This window comes from Urocitellus parryii, chromosome 1 (genome assembly GCF_045843805.1).
Source record: "Urocitellus parryii isolate mUroPar1 chromosome 1, mUroPar1.hap1, whole genome shotgun sequence".
NCBI classification, from domain to species: Eukaryota; Metazoa; Chordata; class Mammalia; order Rodentia; family Sciuridae; genus Urocitellus; species Urocitellus parryii.
Window position 1 is genome coordinate 65,734,116 of NC_135531.1, and position 15,663 is coordinate 65,749,778.

Here is a 15,663-nt window from a genome sequence, read left to right on the forward strand (position 1 = left end):
TACCCATGGATCCCTGCTCAATGAACCCTGAGAACAGCTAAAATAAAATCTAAAAATTCAATCAGTTTAAAAAGTACTCTAGAGTAAAAACTGTACATTTATTATAGGCTTAAGTAATTTCCTTTAATCCATGGAGAAAGGGAAACTGTTCTAGGTTACTAATCCCACTAACAAATGATCATTCTTCCATTCCCTAAAACTGGTAAAGCACACAATGTAACTTGTGGTAGTAAGAGGGAGAAAATAAAATACAAAACATTTCTGGAATATGAAAATTTATTACTATTGTTTTCATCAGCAAAATTTATGATCTTGGTCTTTCCTTCTTGCCTTTGTATAGGGCCAAAAGGGAGACATTGGCTACTTTAACAACCTTGAAGCGGACTCCAGGAATGTCACCAACAGCATGACCTTTTCGACCAAATCCAGCAACTAGAACTTCATCATTTTCCTGAAAATAAATGAATAAGTTTACTTCTGGTGTCAATGACAATCACAAAAGAAAATTCTCATTCATTAGATAAAAAACGGGGGAGCCCATCTCCAAAACAGAAACCCAAAACAATTAAACTTATTTGAAACACTCACCTCAATAAAGTTCAGGCAACCATCATTGGGTACAAAAGCAGTGATTTTCTTGCCATTCTTGATCAGCTGGACCCTGACACACTTCCTGATGGCAGAATTTGGCTGTTTGGCTTCAACCCCTCTAAAATAAAATAAATAGTATGATAGAGTTAACTTTCTCCCGCTTTGGCAGTACTAGAGACTGGACCCAGAGGTGCTCTTCAACTGAGTCACATCCCCAAGCCTTTGATTTTTGGGATAGGGTCTCCCTAAGTTGCCAAGACTAGCCTCCAGTTTGTAACACTCCTGCCTCACAAGATTACAGGAGCTTGCTATCATGCCCCACTGAATGAACTGGCTTTTTGAAAAGTTACACATACAGTAAATACAGAACTAATTAGATTGTTTCATCTTTCCAATCCAGTCTAAATCCCTCAAATCCTGTAATTCCAAACAAGTTTTTTCTCAATCTTTTCACAGCATAAAAGGAAAAGCTGTAGTCCCTTCACAGTTGTAAAGATAATTAAAGAATTAGAGCTAGAAAGTCTTGCTTCAAATTATAACTATCACTAAACTTGACAATATAAAAAAAAAATCAACAATTAAAAGTTAAAACCAAATACCGGCAAATCCACATGGCTCAATCTTCGCTGTATTTCCTCAGACAAGTCACTTCTATTTACCTTAGTTTTCTCAAGTATAAGAATTATTTGATTATAACGATTGCCCACTTAATGGGTATCATTTCCTTGTAAAAGTTTCCACACAAAAGTGTTAATTTATGTCCCCCATTTGTATCCTAACTCCTCCCAGACCAAAGCTGGAATTAAAATCTTTTGTATTTAACACCCAAGCATTATGTTACCAACTTCAAAATTCCCCCTAAATGCCCCAACATGGCTACGCCAAAACCTAGAATCTTACTGCAGCTTTTTAAGACAATTCAACTAACGTACTTCTTTCTAGGGCGCAGAGTACAAGACTTTAAGCAACAGACTACACGTACACTTTTTCCAGCACAATTCCCTTTGCATGGGAAGCACCTCCAAAAGGGTTGGCCTTCAGGGCTGTGCCCAAATGGGCCTTCTTGTATTGTTTATCATGCCACTTTTGGTCCCGTCGGTGACTACGGAGCTTCCTGGCAGTACGAAGACCGCGACACTTGCCTAAAAATAAAAATCACTGTGATTCCTCCGCAAAACTACGACCACGTCATTTTACACACCTTAGCCCCTTAACCCTCGCAGCATATATCTTGGTCCCAGGGGCCATTCGACCTCAAAGTTCTCACGAACCAACTAAGGAGAGGACAAAGGAGCAACAGTGGGTGCATTTTTCCAAAAAGTGAGGCCTGGCGGTAATGCTCAGGGAGTAGCGTCAGCTACCCTGGATAACGCGAGCTCGGCGGCGCTCCGCCCGCATGGACTTCTTCCGCGCCGGACCATGTGCCTGCACAAGCCGCGATCCCCTGCCTCCCCGTTAGGCCTCCCCATTGGAACCCTACTCCTAGCTCTATCCCCCTGCGCCTGCCCGCTTCCAGACCACAGATCCCGCTTGCGGGCCCTTCAGCCTAGCCACGCAAAGCTCACCCATCTTGTCGACTCCACGGGGCCGAGCGAAAGAGAGAAGCGACACAGGAAGGAGCCACAAACCACCGCGAGCAAGCCCCGCCCAATCAAGGACCCCACGCGGTGTCTATGCGGCGCCTGTCCCGAGGTCGGCGCCTCATTTGAAAAAGACGCATTTGCATCACTTTCCTGAGCCAGGACCTGCGTCTTGTTTGGTTTTGATGAAATTCACAGATATATAATTTGCATCGTTATTTCTTTTTCAGGTGAATGCCAGGGAAGGGGGAACGCGAACTACCCATCCCAGAACCCCGTGCGCGACGTCCGCGGGCCGCGCAGGCGCTCTCCGTAAATCCACCGGCCCGGGCTTGGCACGTCAGGGTCGCAGGCGGGTCGGGCTGCTGTGTTGTGGTTTTGTGTGGTGGAGTGGAACCCATCAGAATACAGCTTAGAAAATTAGAATCCTGAATTTAAATCACAGTCAAAAGCAGCAGAGTAAGTTGTAAAATTTAGTGAGGCAACGTGGCATAGTAATTAAATCCAAGTTTTGGAGTTAGACTGGGCCTTAAACCTGAAAGCTGTCATTTATTGGTTGTGCGTCCTTGGGCTATTCATTTAATTAACTCTTCAAACCTCGTATTTTCCCTTTAGAATGAAATCATGTAATCATGTAAAGTTAATACTCTAGGTGTGAGGGGACAGGTATCTAAGTACATTTAAAAATAATCGAAAGGAAAATCAAGACTTTGGTCTGGGGGTGGGGTCTCCCCCAGGAGAATGACTAAAAACTCTAGTCCCACCCTGATGGAGATCCAGGGGATGTGGTCATGGATATTTACAGTGTGCTTTTCACAGGACATTTCTTTATCCTATGCTTAAGCCTCTAACTTGTGACCAGGTGCCACATTTACAGGTAGGTGTTACTGGGAGACACTTTAACTCTTGTTGGACCTATGTCCAATTTATCCTAAGTAAGGTAGCCACTCTAGGAAATCCCTGACAGGAAAAGAAATTAGGTTTGGATATGTCAGGTCAGATGCAGGAAGCAGCACAACAAAATAGGAAATGGGGTAAAGCAATCAATTTTATTACCTTATAGATCCCAGAAAGAAGAGGGCAGCATACCTCACAGGACCAACAGGGGAGGAGAGAATCCATCTGGGATGCACTCAGCCAGTGGATGGGGAGCAAGAGAGGGGAAGAGGACCTGTGTGACTAAACCCTTTAGTGGGTTCTAGGGTGTTACTCCAGCCTAAGTCTGGAGGAATTCCAGCTGGTGGGTTCAAAGTGAGCTGGTATGAGTTCTGTGAGATCTTCTGTGACTGAAAGGAGGTCAGTGTGGTGGATCTATGTAGTCCATGCAGAGTGTTGGGGTCAGTAAGAGGAGTTAGATTGTATGTCCTATAAGGATTCCTAGAAGGTATTGGTATAAGGTAGATCCCAGATTGATTACAGTGGGGAACTTGGAAGAAGTAGAGAAATGAAAAATAAGCCCTGCTTCTGGTATCAGCAAGTCTAACTCCAAATTCAAAATGAATGCCGAGGCAACATAAAATTATTGGAATTCTCTATAGTTATTGGTTGGATACCTTTATTGTTATCTAATATATGTCTGTGTAAATAAACCTCAAACACTGCTTGAGCTGCATGCCACAAGTTTTGTTAGGTTTTAGTTTTAATTCAGCTCAAAATATTTACTGACTTCCTCTCAATTTCCCTTTTGACCATGGATCATTTAGACATATGTTAATTTTTAAACATTAGGGATTTTTTTAGATACGTTATTGATTTCTGGCTTAATTTTATTATGGTGTAATAACTTTTTTGTTTGTTTGTTTTGCTTTTTAACTTTGTTCCACGCAAATTTATTTACCATAACAAAATCTTATATGCAAAGTGACCTGGACCTGCTACTTCAAAATATGATTCTTTCTTACTAATATCCTGATAGGTTGGTTAAAAAGCACCTTGCTCTAAAACAAATAAAAAAGTACCCAATTCACATTAAATGAATGGTCCAATCTTTGGAATTAAAGTAGTTTTATCAAGTAATTAACATAGGTGGGATTGAGTCCCTGTTAAAGTCTGCTGGAGAACTGTTGAGAGACACCAAGAGGCCATTTTGTGCACTGCCATCATAATGGCATCATATTTCTGGGATATAATATTTCCATTATCTGATTCTAGGCAAACCACAGGAATATCAGTATGGTCAGAGGTTTGGTTTGCTTGCTGGATTACAACATATATCACCCTTGCATATTCATCTGACAGGGTCTGGCAACCACCTAGATTAAATCCTTGTGAATCTGCACACAACTCCAATGGACTGATTTTTTCATTGTATCCTCCAAATGCTGCTTCAAAGTTGCCCCCATCCCATCTAATATCCACCCTAGCACAGGACCCAGGGATGTGTCATACTTTTTTTTGATTGAAAACTTTTTCCTTGGCATTTACTTTGTGGCCCAGCATATGGTCACTGTGGGGGAATTTTCCACATAAACTTGAAAGTATATTCTGCTAATGTTTGGTGGAATGTTCTGTAAATATTTAAGGTTGTTGATAGGGCTGTTGAGATCTTCTGTATCATATATTCAGAATGATAGTGATATCAGGTGGAGAGACTGGATTATAGTTGAATGTTGGGTTATGGTTTATTTTCTGTAGAGGGTTTAATTATTACATTATAAATACAAAAGAAGTCCCACAAATAAGGCATGAACCAATGGTCATTTTGTGTCAAGAACCAAGGATAATTATTATTATAGCAAAGAAAAGAAGAAAAGGATTTAGTTTTTGTTTCTTGAAACTTTGAATTTTGGGGCTGGGGTTGTGGCTTAGTAGTAAAGTGCTTGCCTAGCATGTGCAAGGCACTGGGTTCAATTCTCAGCACCACGTATAAATAAATAAATAAATAAAATGAAGGTCCATTGACAGCTAAAAAATATTTTAAAAAAGAAACTTTGAATTTTGAATTTCTTATTTTCATTTTCTGATGAAGAATTTGTTCCTACTTATCATTGTGACACATAAATATAATCCCAATGAATCAGAGCTGAGGTAGAAAGATCAAAAGTTTGAGGTCAGCATCAGCAACTTAGTAAGACTCTGTCTCAAAATAAACAAATACATAAATAATGATAATAATAAAGGACTTGGGATATAACTCAGTGGTACAGTGCCCCTGGGTTCAATCTCCAGTGCTAAAAAGAAAGAACTTATTACTTAAATTGAGAAGTGAAAGTAGGAGGGATTATCTTTTGAATATGGGCTTTAAATTTCTCAAAAAGAGCCCTTAGACAAGAGTCAGCTTGAAGAGTTAAGGGGGAAGAAAGAAGGCCTCAATGGCTAAAGAATAGTAAATTCTTTAGACATTGGTAGGAAAGTAGAGGAATGTGAAGCTAAAGAGGTAGGCAGGGCCAATTCATGTCCAACCTGTAGGCCAGGATAAGGGTTTGAATTTGATTCTGAGTTTGAGAGGCCATTAGAAGGCTTTAAGTGAGAGGGTGACAAGATCTAATATACATTTTAAAAACGATCAATGTGCCTGCTGTGGAAGAACACCTGTAGGAGGCAATAACCTCCTTATTGAATAACCTTCAGGTTATTCAAAAAGGGCTGTCCTAATAGTACAGTTGAGAGATTTTAGGTAGCATTCGAGATGAAGACATAGGTTCAGAATATATTTTAGAGTTATATTATGAAGAAAAGCAAAATCATTGCCATCATCATTATCATCACCACCACCATCACCATCTCTAATATTCACTAAGTGCTGTTTTGGTGGTAGGCATGGGATTACTAAGTGTCACACATGCCGACTTTCTTTAAATCCTCAAAATAATCTCTATGTGGTAAATTGCCCCACTTTATAAAGAGGAAACTGAGACTTTAAAAAGTTAGCTTATGTGGACTGAGGTTGTGGCTCAGCGGTAGAGTACCCACCTAGAACATGGGAAGCCCTGGGTTCCATCCTCAGCACCACATAAAAATAAATAAAATAAAGGTATTGTGTCCAACTACAACTAAAAAAAAAAATATTTAAAAAGTTAGCTTATTTAACCAGAATACATTTGTTGATTTTCACATTAGTATAAGGCAGACTTTTGATTTTTAGGTTTAGAAAAATAAGTAAATGGGACACAAAATAGATGGAAGACTGTTTTTCCGCCAATGAAAACCAGGAAATTAAATTAAATACCAGGAAAATAAGGGGTTTATAGTTGTTAAGATAAAGATATTTTTATTGTAAATTGCAATCTGATATCTTTGGATGACTAAAGTTGTATGGAAAGGAAGAGATGCTCTGTTACAAATGAATCCTCTTTGGTAACTCTTGCAGTGTTTGGGAGTGGGAGCAGAAAGAACAATTTACCCTCTTTTATGGTAATTTTTTTTTTCCAAGCAGAAGGAGTTCAATTAGTGAAACTCTTGGTTTCTGTTTGTCACTTATTCCATGCCAGGTGAGGAGGGGCGGTATCTGAGGTAAATTTAGGAATAATAGTCTGGACATGTTCAGCTTTTTCCTTTTTGGGACCCAGGTTGCCCACAGAGCACACTTCTCTCTGGTTTCTTCACTGGAGTTCTCCATAGGCTTCCATGTCTGCCTTCTTAGGATGGAAGCTCAATTACATTTCATTTTGTTTCTACCCACTAAGTTTTTCAGATATTCTGGCCTTTCATAGTAGTGTAGGGAGTATTTCAGCTTCTGTTTGTTACCCTGGTCTTATTTCTCAGTTGAGTAGCACTCAGGGGAGATAGAGGGGTGTTTTTATTTCATTTCACAGAGACACCCTCTCCTCCAACTAAGAAGAAAGAATGACTTTCATAAATCCGATGGTGAGATTTAGGTCAAAGGTGATGCTGATTCTTTATGTTATACTGGGGAGAAGTCTGCCTTTTTGGGAAGAAGAGCCAAAGTTTTTAACAAAGGTGACAATATATTGGATCATTTAGTATGGTTAGAAATGATTCCTACTGCTTTAGCTATAAAAATTGAGGCAGCAGTTGCTATGGAGATTTGACAAGTTAAAATAACAGCTTTAAGTGAGAATAAAGAAGCAGTGAGAGTAAGACCTATGATTACATGCTCTGTATAACTACTAGTGATGAATGTTGAGTGCTTCATTTTACCTGATTAAATTATTAAACACAATTTTTTCTTTATTCAAAATGAATGGGATTTCTTATTCTGTCAATCAAGTCACTGTTTGATACAGTGATTATTCTCAGGTCTACTCCAAGGTGGAACTAAAGAAATAAATGTGTGTTGCCATATAATCTTAATAATATTCAGGCCTGATATTTAAAAATCCTGTTATTATAATTAAATCTCTGGGTAAGATCTAGGGATAATTGACAAAACTGTTCTTTGATGCCTTTTGTGAAATTCCTGGAAGAGAGCTATAATTTTAATATGCATTTTAGACATTATTCTCCAGGTGTTCCCTAGCTTGATGGAGAACCAAACAAAGGAAAATAGGCTTCTATTTCAGTAGGGACCTTTGAATTATAAGAAAAGAAAGATAATTTTCCTTACTGCAATGGAAAATTAAATTTTAGCATCTCTTTCCTTGGAGATATTTAAAATTGAGTAGATGAACCAAATCTGTGCTGAGTTCAGTGATGTCCTGTTGTTCTTTGGTGATGGGGAGGCGACTGTTTCAGCTGTTGCATGCCACAGTAAGATAAAGATTTACCATGATTATTTCTACAGTATTTTAAAATATTTAAATTATTATAATATATACATATAAAACTACCAGTAAATATTCATGAATTTGGGCATTTTATATCATTAAGATTATGTTATTTAAAGGACTTTATGTAAGACAAGATTTTTTTTTCTCTTGAAAGAAAAAAGAACAAGAGGAAAAGGAAGGAAATAAAGAAGAAAATTAGAAATAGGGGGTCCTGGGATTATAAGGTTACACAAAACGAAATAGTAATTTTTCTACTGATTTAAAACAATTGCTTCTTGATCATGGTGGTTCTAGCAGCCATTACTAATTCTGAGGTAGCTACAAGGAATGAATCTGTAGCCAGTTCAAACACATGGTCATTTTACATACTGTGATAGAATGTGCTCATGTGCACATGAATTTTAAAATTTCCTTGGATGACTTTTAAGTTAAAATTCCAATTTTAATTGTTAATCATTTAGAAAATACCATCTTGAACTTTTTATCACATAGTTGTGTACAATGTTCTCCTTGAAATAAAGCATGCCAGTTAATTTATGTCCAAGGAAACCATTATGCTCTTGTTAGAAATGGAGGCCTCATGGCTGAGAAGTAGCTCAGTGGTAGAGTGCTTGCCTGTCATGCTGGATTTTGATCTCTAGTACTGGAGGAAAAAATAATAATAAAAAAGAAGGCCTGAAATACAGGGTAGCATCACATAACATATATTTCCAAACTGAGTTTTATTTCAGTGATTTTTTTTTTAGTTGTAAATGGACAGATGCCTTTATTTTATTTATTTCTATGCCATGCTGGGGATAGATCCTAGTGCCTCACTCATGCCATGCAGGTGCTCTGCTGCTGACCTACAGCCCTAGACCTCAGATTTCAGTGAATTTAAACTCTAGTTTCTATCTCAGTTGAGTTAGGGACCTTGCTGGTTTTGTGTGAGATCATTTTTTAGGGTAGTGGAAGCCTTTTCCTTTCTAGGGACCAGGTCTCTGAGGCTACTCCTGACCTTGGAGCTTCCCTTCCTACTTCCCTCTGTCACCACATTAAATATATTATTTTGCAAATTCTTCCAATAAAGGCTCTTTTGCAGTGCAAATAGCACAAACACAATCAGAGTCTCTTGTCTACTTGCCTCTTTGTCCCCTTTATTTAATCATTCATTGCCTGGAATGAGATGGGACTGACCTCAAGGAACTTCATTGGTAAACATCCCAAAGGTGTTATCACACTAATTATATGTTTACGTTTCTCTACATTACTGGACTGAGAGCTTCTTTTGGAGGAGAAATATGTTTTATTGTTGTTTTTACTTTGTATTCATGGTAAAGAATCTAGCACCGGTCCACTCAATTTTCCATTTATGCAAAAGCTGGGCTTCTGTATGGGTTTAGCTTGAGCAATGAATGCGCCACTAATCTGGCACATTATCCATATTCTATGAATTCAAAGAGAAAACTAAAAGGAGATGCATTAACAGATTAAAAGGACTTTTAACTATTTGATTCCCTATCCTGCTTCTAATTTACTTAGAAGTTGATTTGGTGGAAATTGGTTGGAATCATGGCAGCAGTTAGGCTCTGAACTTGATAAATAGTTATGTGACCCTTTGACCCACAACAAGGAGTACATACTATGATATTTTGCTAGTGAATTATTATAACCTGGATTTTGTTCATTTCTATCTCTAATTAACTGAATTCTATGAGGTCCTTATAGTAATTGATCTTTCAGTTATGATTAAAAAACTAAAAATTCAGGCGCTGGGAGTCACAGCCATATAGCATGAAGTGGGAATTAAGTATGTGGCATTTGTATAGGTTCATGCATTTATCCTGTGAATTTTATTGAGTACCAACTTTAGCTCTAGATGTATATTACTCAATTAGACACAGTCCCTGCCTGCATGGAGTAAGCCTTCTGATAAGGAAACAGTATAAATAAATAAACAAAAAAATAAATGTCTAAGTGCAAATTTTGATATATGATTTTGATGGAAATTATGCTGAAAGTGAAGAGAATACAGGGAGAAATAGGAGTGAGGTGATCCCCACAGAGGAAACGGCATGTGCACAGTTGCTGAGGTGCAAAGAAAACTTGTGTTGAAGGTACTGAGAAGCAGAGTGCAAGTAGGTGTGCCTGGAATGCTGGTCAGGAGGAGATCCTAGCATCAAAGGAGTGAAAGAGGTCAGAGGGGGCCATGTCATGCAGGTAGATTTGGATTTTGAGTCACTGTGCAAAGATTATTATCAATGATTTAAACATTTGGCAGTTTTCAAAGATTATAGTTTTTGGTTGAGAATATTGGATAGAGACTGTGCTCTTAATAGATGCTTCTTAAAGTATGTATTAGTTTCTTAAATTAGGTTAATCTTTTTCTGTGAATTATGGAAAGATAAATTTTTGATATTTATTCAAATTTTCAGGGAACATTAATTTAGTAATATATGATAAATCAGAAAATGAAGCAAACCTGAGTTCTTTTTAGTTGAGAAGAAGGCAGCATGAATATACAATTTCCTTTTCTTTCATGGAGACTATTGAGGAAAAGTTTTCCTTATGCCTCTACATTTTCTGCATATGTTATGAATGAGCCACTTGCTGTTCTTTGTTCTGGATATCTTTTGTTCATATAACAAATAGCCTTGAAAGGTAAAAATGGTGCCTCCTTCTGTAGCAAATAGATCCATTTATATATAACCTTGGAAAACAGAAATAGTGATTTCCCCCAGAGCAAAGGGCAAGTAGTCAGTCTTGCTAAATGTTATCAAAGACTGGGGTTCTTTGAGCACTGTTTTCTCTCCTGAAATGAATCTCATTGTTTATAAAGGCATCCACCAGGGCCTACTTGGGCAAGGAGAGCTGACACACTTACTGGTGCTCATGCAGCATGTGGTGATTAATAAAGTCCTTTGTCTCTGACCCAGGAGGCCTATGTCTTCTGCCAGTATCCATAACTATTAACTTACAAATGCTTAAGGTCTCAAACTCTTCACAGTTCTCTGCAAATTCCTCAGCAATCTAGGGCAGTTTATGCCCTTGTGTTTTTCAGTCTTTAAGATATTCACTTAGCATTTTTTTTTGTCACTGCCTTTCTCCTCCAAAGTCACAAGATGAACTATTTTCAGACAATCACATCTTAAGTGTGATTTCTATTCTAAAATACATGTGTGAAACCTGCTATCTATTAATTATTCTGCTTTGAATATGCTTAACCAAATGGGAGAATTTTTCAGCAACAAAAAGAATGCTACACTAAAATTTTAGAATCATCAAACCATATGATACTCAATTTGAAATTTAAAAATTTATGTGTATGTGTTTGAAAACATTACCCAAGCATATTTTAATGAAAAATTCTTACATGATAACCTCTAAGAGATTAACACAATGGTTTTTCAGCTGTGGTGGAACCACCATTATCACACGCTGGATGGCCTTGGCTTCTTGCCTCCTCCTTACCAGGGATTTGAAGAGCAGGCACCACCTGCAATACCCAGTGAGGCAAGGTACTGCTCTAGCAGCTGGAAATGTTCTGTATTTATACTGTTTAAACCAGTACCATGAGCCACACATGTAGCTAGCCACTCAACATTTGAAATTGGGCTAGTCCAAAATGAGGACTGTTGTAAGTTTAAATTATGTACCAGATTAAGACTTGAGGAAGAAAAGTAATGTAAAATATCATTAACAACTCTTAAAATTGAGAAGGTTTAAAATGGTAATATTTTAGATAGGTCAAATAAAAATAGTACTAAGTTAATTTCATGTATATTTTTAGTTTCAATGTGGCTCCCAGAAAGTTTTAAATTTCATATATTGTGTGGTTATAGATTTTTGTTACTTAAAAGGCAGTTCTCAGGCCAGCATCAACAGCATGCAGCTCATCAGAAACTTAGAATCCCACACCAAATTGTATTCCAATAAAACCCATGAGATATGTATATACATTACAGTTTGAGTAGGAGTTTCCTAAGACTGGTAGTGCCAGATAAGACATCCAGTTAAATTTACTTTTCAGATAAACAATACGATTTAAATACAGTATGTCTCAAATATTGCATGAGACATGTAAGAGAGCCCCTGTAGGATTAAAAGCCCCAATCGCCCCAATTTCCTGATATATTATTTTTCTGCAACTGAGCTTCCTCATGCTAAGAATGGAAACCCAAGAACTGGCCTCAAAGCCTGGGCAGGTGCCAGCAAGGGTTGAAAAACTAGAACTGTAATACATTCTCTGACTAATACTGTCTAGCTAAATCTGCATATGTATATTTCCTGCCTTTTGTCTGTCTGTATACCCTTTCCACCCTTTCCTCTTACAAAAGCTGTTTGCACCCCTGAACCCTCCAGAGATGGAGATTTGAAGCAGAAAAGATCTCCTCTATCTTCCTTGGCTTTTAGTAAACATGTTTTCTTCCATCAGCCTCTGTCTCCTGAGTTTTGCAGTTGGGTGGCAAGCAGCAGAACGTGCAATTCTGGTAGCAGACTACTGATATTAAAATTATGTGTTTTCCTGAAATTCAAATTTAACTGTGCATTCTGCAGTTTATCTGCCAACGATAGCTAAGACTAAATTTCTCCTGTCCAGGCCTTGGTTTAATACTTGAAATTCCTCAGACTTAGGAAAGGATCAAATAGTTAAAAGGATAGGTGGAAAGTAGAAGTTGGGAGATGAGAGGACAAAGGGAAGAAAAGGATGTATGAGGGAAAGTAAGAATAAAAAGGACATGGAAAGACCACATTTAAGACCAGCTTTTCAGTTTTATAATTTTTATGAGGAACTTTCCCCCTTATTCCTGCATTCCTCTACATTCCTCAGTCACTGTGGTTTTTTCTCTTCATTTTCTGATGGGATCCCTGTTGTCCATGAGGAGAAGATAGCGAGGAGGGGGAACAAAAATCTTCTTGAGCAAATCCCAACCTTCCTATAATCCATCACCTCTCTGAAATTGATTTACAAAAAAAGCCCTTATCAGAATGACTGTCACTAAGAATACAAAATAATAAATAGTAATAATAAATGCTGGAGACAGTGTGAAGGAAAAGGAATCCTTATGGTACTGTTGGTGGGAATATAATTTAGTGTAGCCACTATGGAAATCAACTTGGAGGTTCCTCAAAAAACTAAAAATAGAACTATCATATGATTCAGCTGTACAATTCCTGGATATATACCCAAAGTAATTAAAGTCAGCATATTATAAATATACCTGCATTTCCACTATCACCTGCATGCCTTCATATGAATTATCATGGCATAATTCGTAACAGGTAAATTATGAATTAGTTAGTCTAGGTGCCCATCAGTGGAGGAATGGATAAAGAAAATAGGTTAACATATTAACATGGTGCATACCAATAATCCCAGCAGCTTGGTAGGCTGAGGCTGTAGAAGTGCAAGTTGGAAACTAGCCTGGGCAACATAGTGAGAAACTGTCTCAAAGAAAAAAAAAAAAAGAGTGGAGGGGTGGTATTGGGGATGTAGCTCAGTGGTAGAGTGTCCCTGTGTTTAATACCCAAGCACCACAACAAGAAAATATATACACATAATGGAGTATTATTCAACCACAAAGAAGAATGAAGTCACATCATTTGCAGGAACATGGGTGGAACTGGAAATCGTAATATTAAGCAAAATAAGAAAACAAAAGACAAGTTGACTTTCTTTCATATACGATATATTCGGAAAAAAGACAACCAAAAGTAGCAGAAGAGGAAGGGGATCAGGGGGAACAGGAGAGAGAAGAGCAAGGGACAGTAGTAACAGGGAGGTGGCTATGATCAAGGTATGGTATTTGGATGTAGAAGTATGCCACAATTAAAACCTTTATTTTATATAATTAAAATGCACTAATGAAAAAAATCTCAGGGGAAATAAGTGTCCCTTTCAGCTACCAGTAGTTTATCATTAATGAGATAAAGGTCACTAGGTGATAAAATCGCTGCCACTTCTATTTGGAAGACTTTCTTTATTGTGGCATTTTAATTGTAGTTTTCTTTTTTTAAATTTATTTATTTATTTATTTATTTATTTATTTATTTTTATTGGTTGTTCAAAACATTACAAAGCTCTTGACATATCATATTTCATACATTAGATTCAAGTGGTTTATGAACTCCCATTTTTACCCCGTATACAGATTGCAGAATCACATCGGTTACACATCCACATTTTTACATAATGCCATATTAGTAACTGTTGTATTATGCTACCTTTCCTATCCTCTACTATCCCCACTCCCCTCCCCTCCCATCTTCTCTCTCTACCCCATCTACTGTAATTCATTTCTCTCGTTTTTTTTTCCCATTCCCCTCACAACCTCTTATATGTAATTTTGTATAACAATGAGGGTCTCCTTCCATTTCCATGCAATTTCCCTTTTCTCTCCCTTTCCCTCCCACCTCATGTCTCTGTTTAATGTTAATCTTTTCCTCCAGCTCTTCCTCCCTGTTCTGTTCTTAGTTGCTCTCATTATATCAAAAAAGACATTTGGCATTTGTTTTTTAGGGATTGGCTAGCTTCACTTAGCATAATCTGCTCTAGTGCCATCCATTTCCTTCCAAATTCTATGATTTTGTCATTTTTTAATGCAGAGTAATACTCCATTGTGTATAAATGCCACATTTTTTTTATCCATTCGTCTATTGAAGGGCATCTAGGTTGGTTCCACGGTCTAGCTATTGTGAATTGTGCTGCTATGAACATCGATGTGGCAGTATCCCTGTAGTATGCTCTTTTAAGGTCTTCAGGGAATAGTCTGAGAAGGGCAATAGCTGGGTCAAATGGTGGTTCCATTCCCAGCTTTCCCAGGAATCTCCATACTGCTTTCCAAATTGGCCGCACCAATTTGCAGTCCCACCAGCGATGTACAAGGGTACCCTTTTCCCCACATCCTCGCCAGCACTTGTTGTTGTTTGACTTCATAATGGCTGCCAATCTTACTGGAGTGAGATGGTATCTTAGGGTGGTTTTGATTTGCATTTCTCTGACTGCTAGAGATGGTGAGCATTTTTTCATGTACTTGTTGATTGATTGTATGTCCTCCTCTGAGAAGTGTCTGTTCAGGTCCTTGGCCCATTTGTTGATTGGGTTATTTGTTTTCTTATTGTTTAATTTTTTGAGTTCTTTGTATACTCTGGATATTAGGGCTCTATCTAAAGTGTGAGGAGTAAAGATTTGTTCCCAGGTTGTAGGCTCCCTATTTACCTCTCTTATTGTTTTTTTTTTTTTTTTGCTGAGAAAAAGCTTTTCAGTTTGAGTAGGTCCCATTTGTTGATTCTAGTTATTAACTCTTGTGCTATGGGTGTCCTATTGAGGAATTTGGAGCCCGACCCCACAGTATGTAGGTCGTAGCCAACTTTTTCTTCTATCAGACGCTGTGTCTCTGATTTGATATCAAGCTCCTTGATCCATTTTGAGTTAACTTTTGTGCATGGTGAGAGAAAGGGATTCAGTTTCATTTTGTTGCATATGGATTTCCAGTTTTCCCAGCACCATTTGTTGAAGATGCTATCCTTCCTCCATTGCATGCTTTTAGCCCCTTTATCAAATATAAGATAGTTGTAATTTTGTGGATTGGTTTCTGTGTCCTCTATTCTGTACCATTGGTCCACCTGCCTGTTTTGGTACCAGTACCATGCTGTTTTTTTTTTTACTATTGCTCTGTAAATGTAAAATAACCGTTAAAGATTGAGTCTTATTGGGTCCTATTTTTGAAAGCTTCTTAAGCCGGTCTGGTGCAAGTAAACATCAGTCAGTAACAATGGGTGTTCTTTATTTAGCTAAGCACTGAAGAAGAGGCTTTCATCTAGGATTGATTGGTTCTATTTAA

At 37.8% G+C, this 15,663-nt stretch overlaps 1 protein-coding gene and 1 pseudogene across 1 annotated transcript; both read right to left on the bottom strand.

Annotated features, from left to right (window-relative positions):
- Positions 1 to 266: 266 nt before the first annotated feature.
- Rps23 (ribosomal protein S23) lies at positions 267 to 2,227 on the bottom strand. The gene is made up of 4 exons (XM_026394545.2): positions 2,157 to 2,227; positions 1,574 to 1,733; positions 589 to 709; positions 267 to 451 (listed from the first exon to the last, which is right to left on the bottom strand). Exons 1-4 carry the CDS (start codon positions 2,158 to 2,160, stop codon positions 305 to 307), a joined length of 432 nt encoding a protein of 143 aa, XP_026250330.1. The 5' UTR covers positions 2,161 to 2,227; the 3' UTR covers positions 267 to 304.
- A 159-nt stretch (positions 2,228 to 2,386) lies between these two features.
- On the bottom strand, positions 2,387 to 4,513 carry LOC144251218 (ragulator complex protein LAMTOR5 pseudogene; annotated as a pseudogene).
- Between the last annotated feature and the right edge of the window lie 11,150 nt (positions 4,514 to 15,663).

Bases quoted from the DNA above. Each gene is read 5' to 3' on its own strand.
- Rps23 (XM_026394545.2), bottom strand. The intron at 710-1,573 runs GTACGTGTAGTC...ATTTTATTTTAG, and splicing joins GGAATTGTGCTGGAAAAAGT to AGGGGTTGAAGCCAAACAGC. The intron at 452-588 runs GTGAGTGTTTCA...ATTTATTTTCAG, and splicing joins GTTGCCTGAACTTTATTGAG to GAAAATGATGAAGTTCTAGT.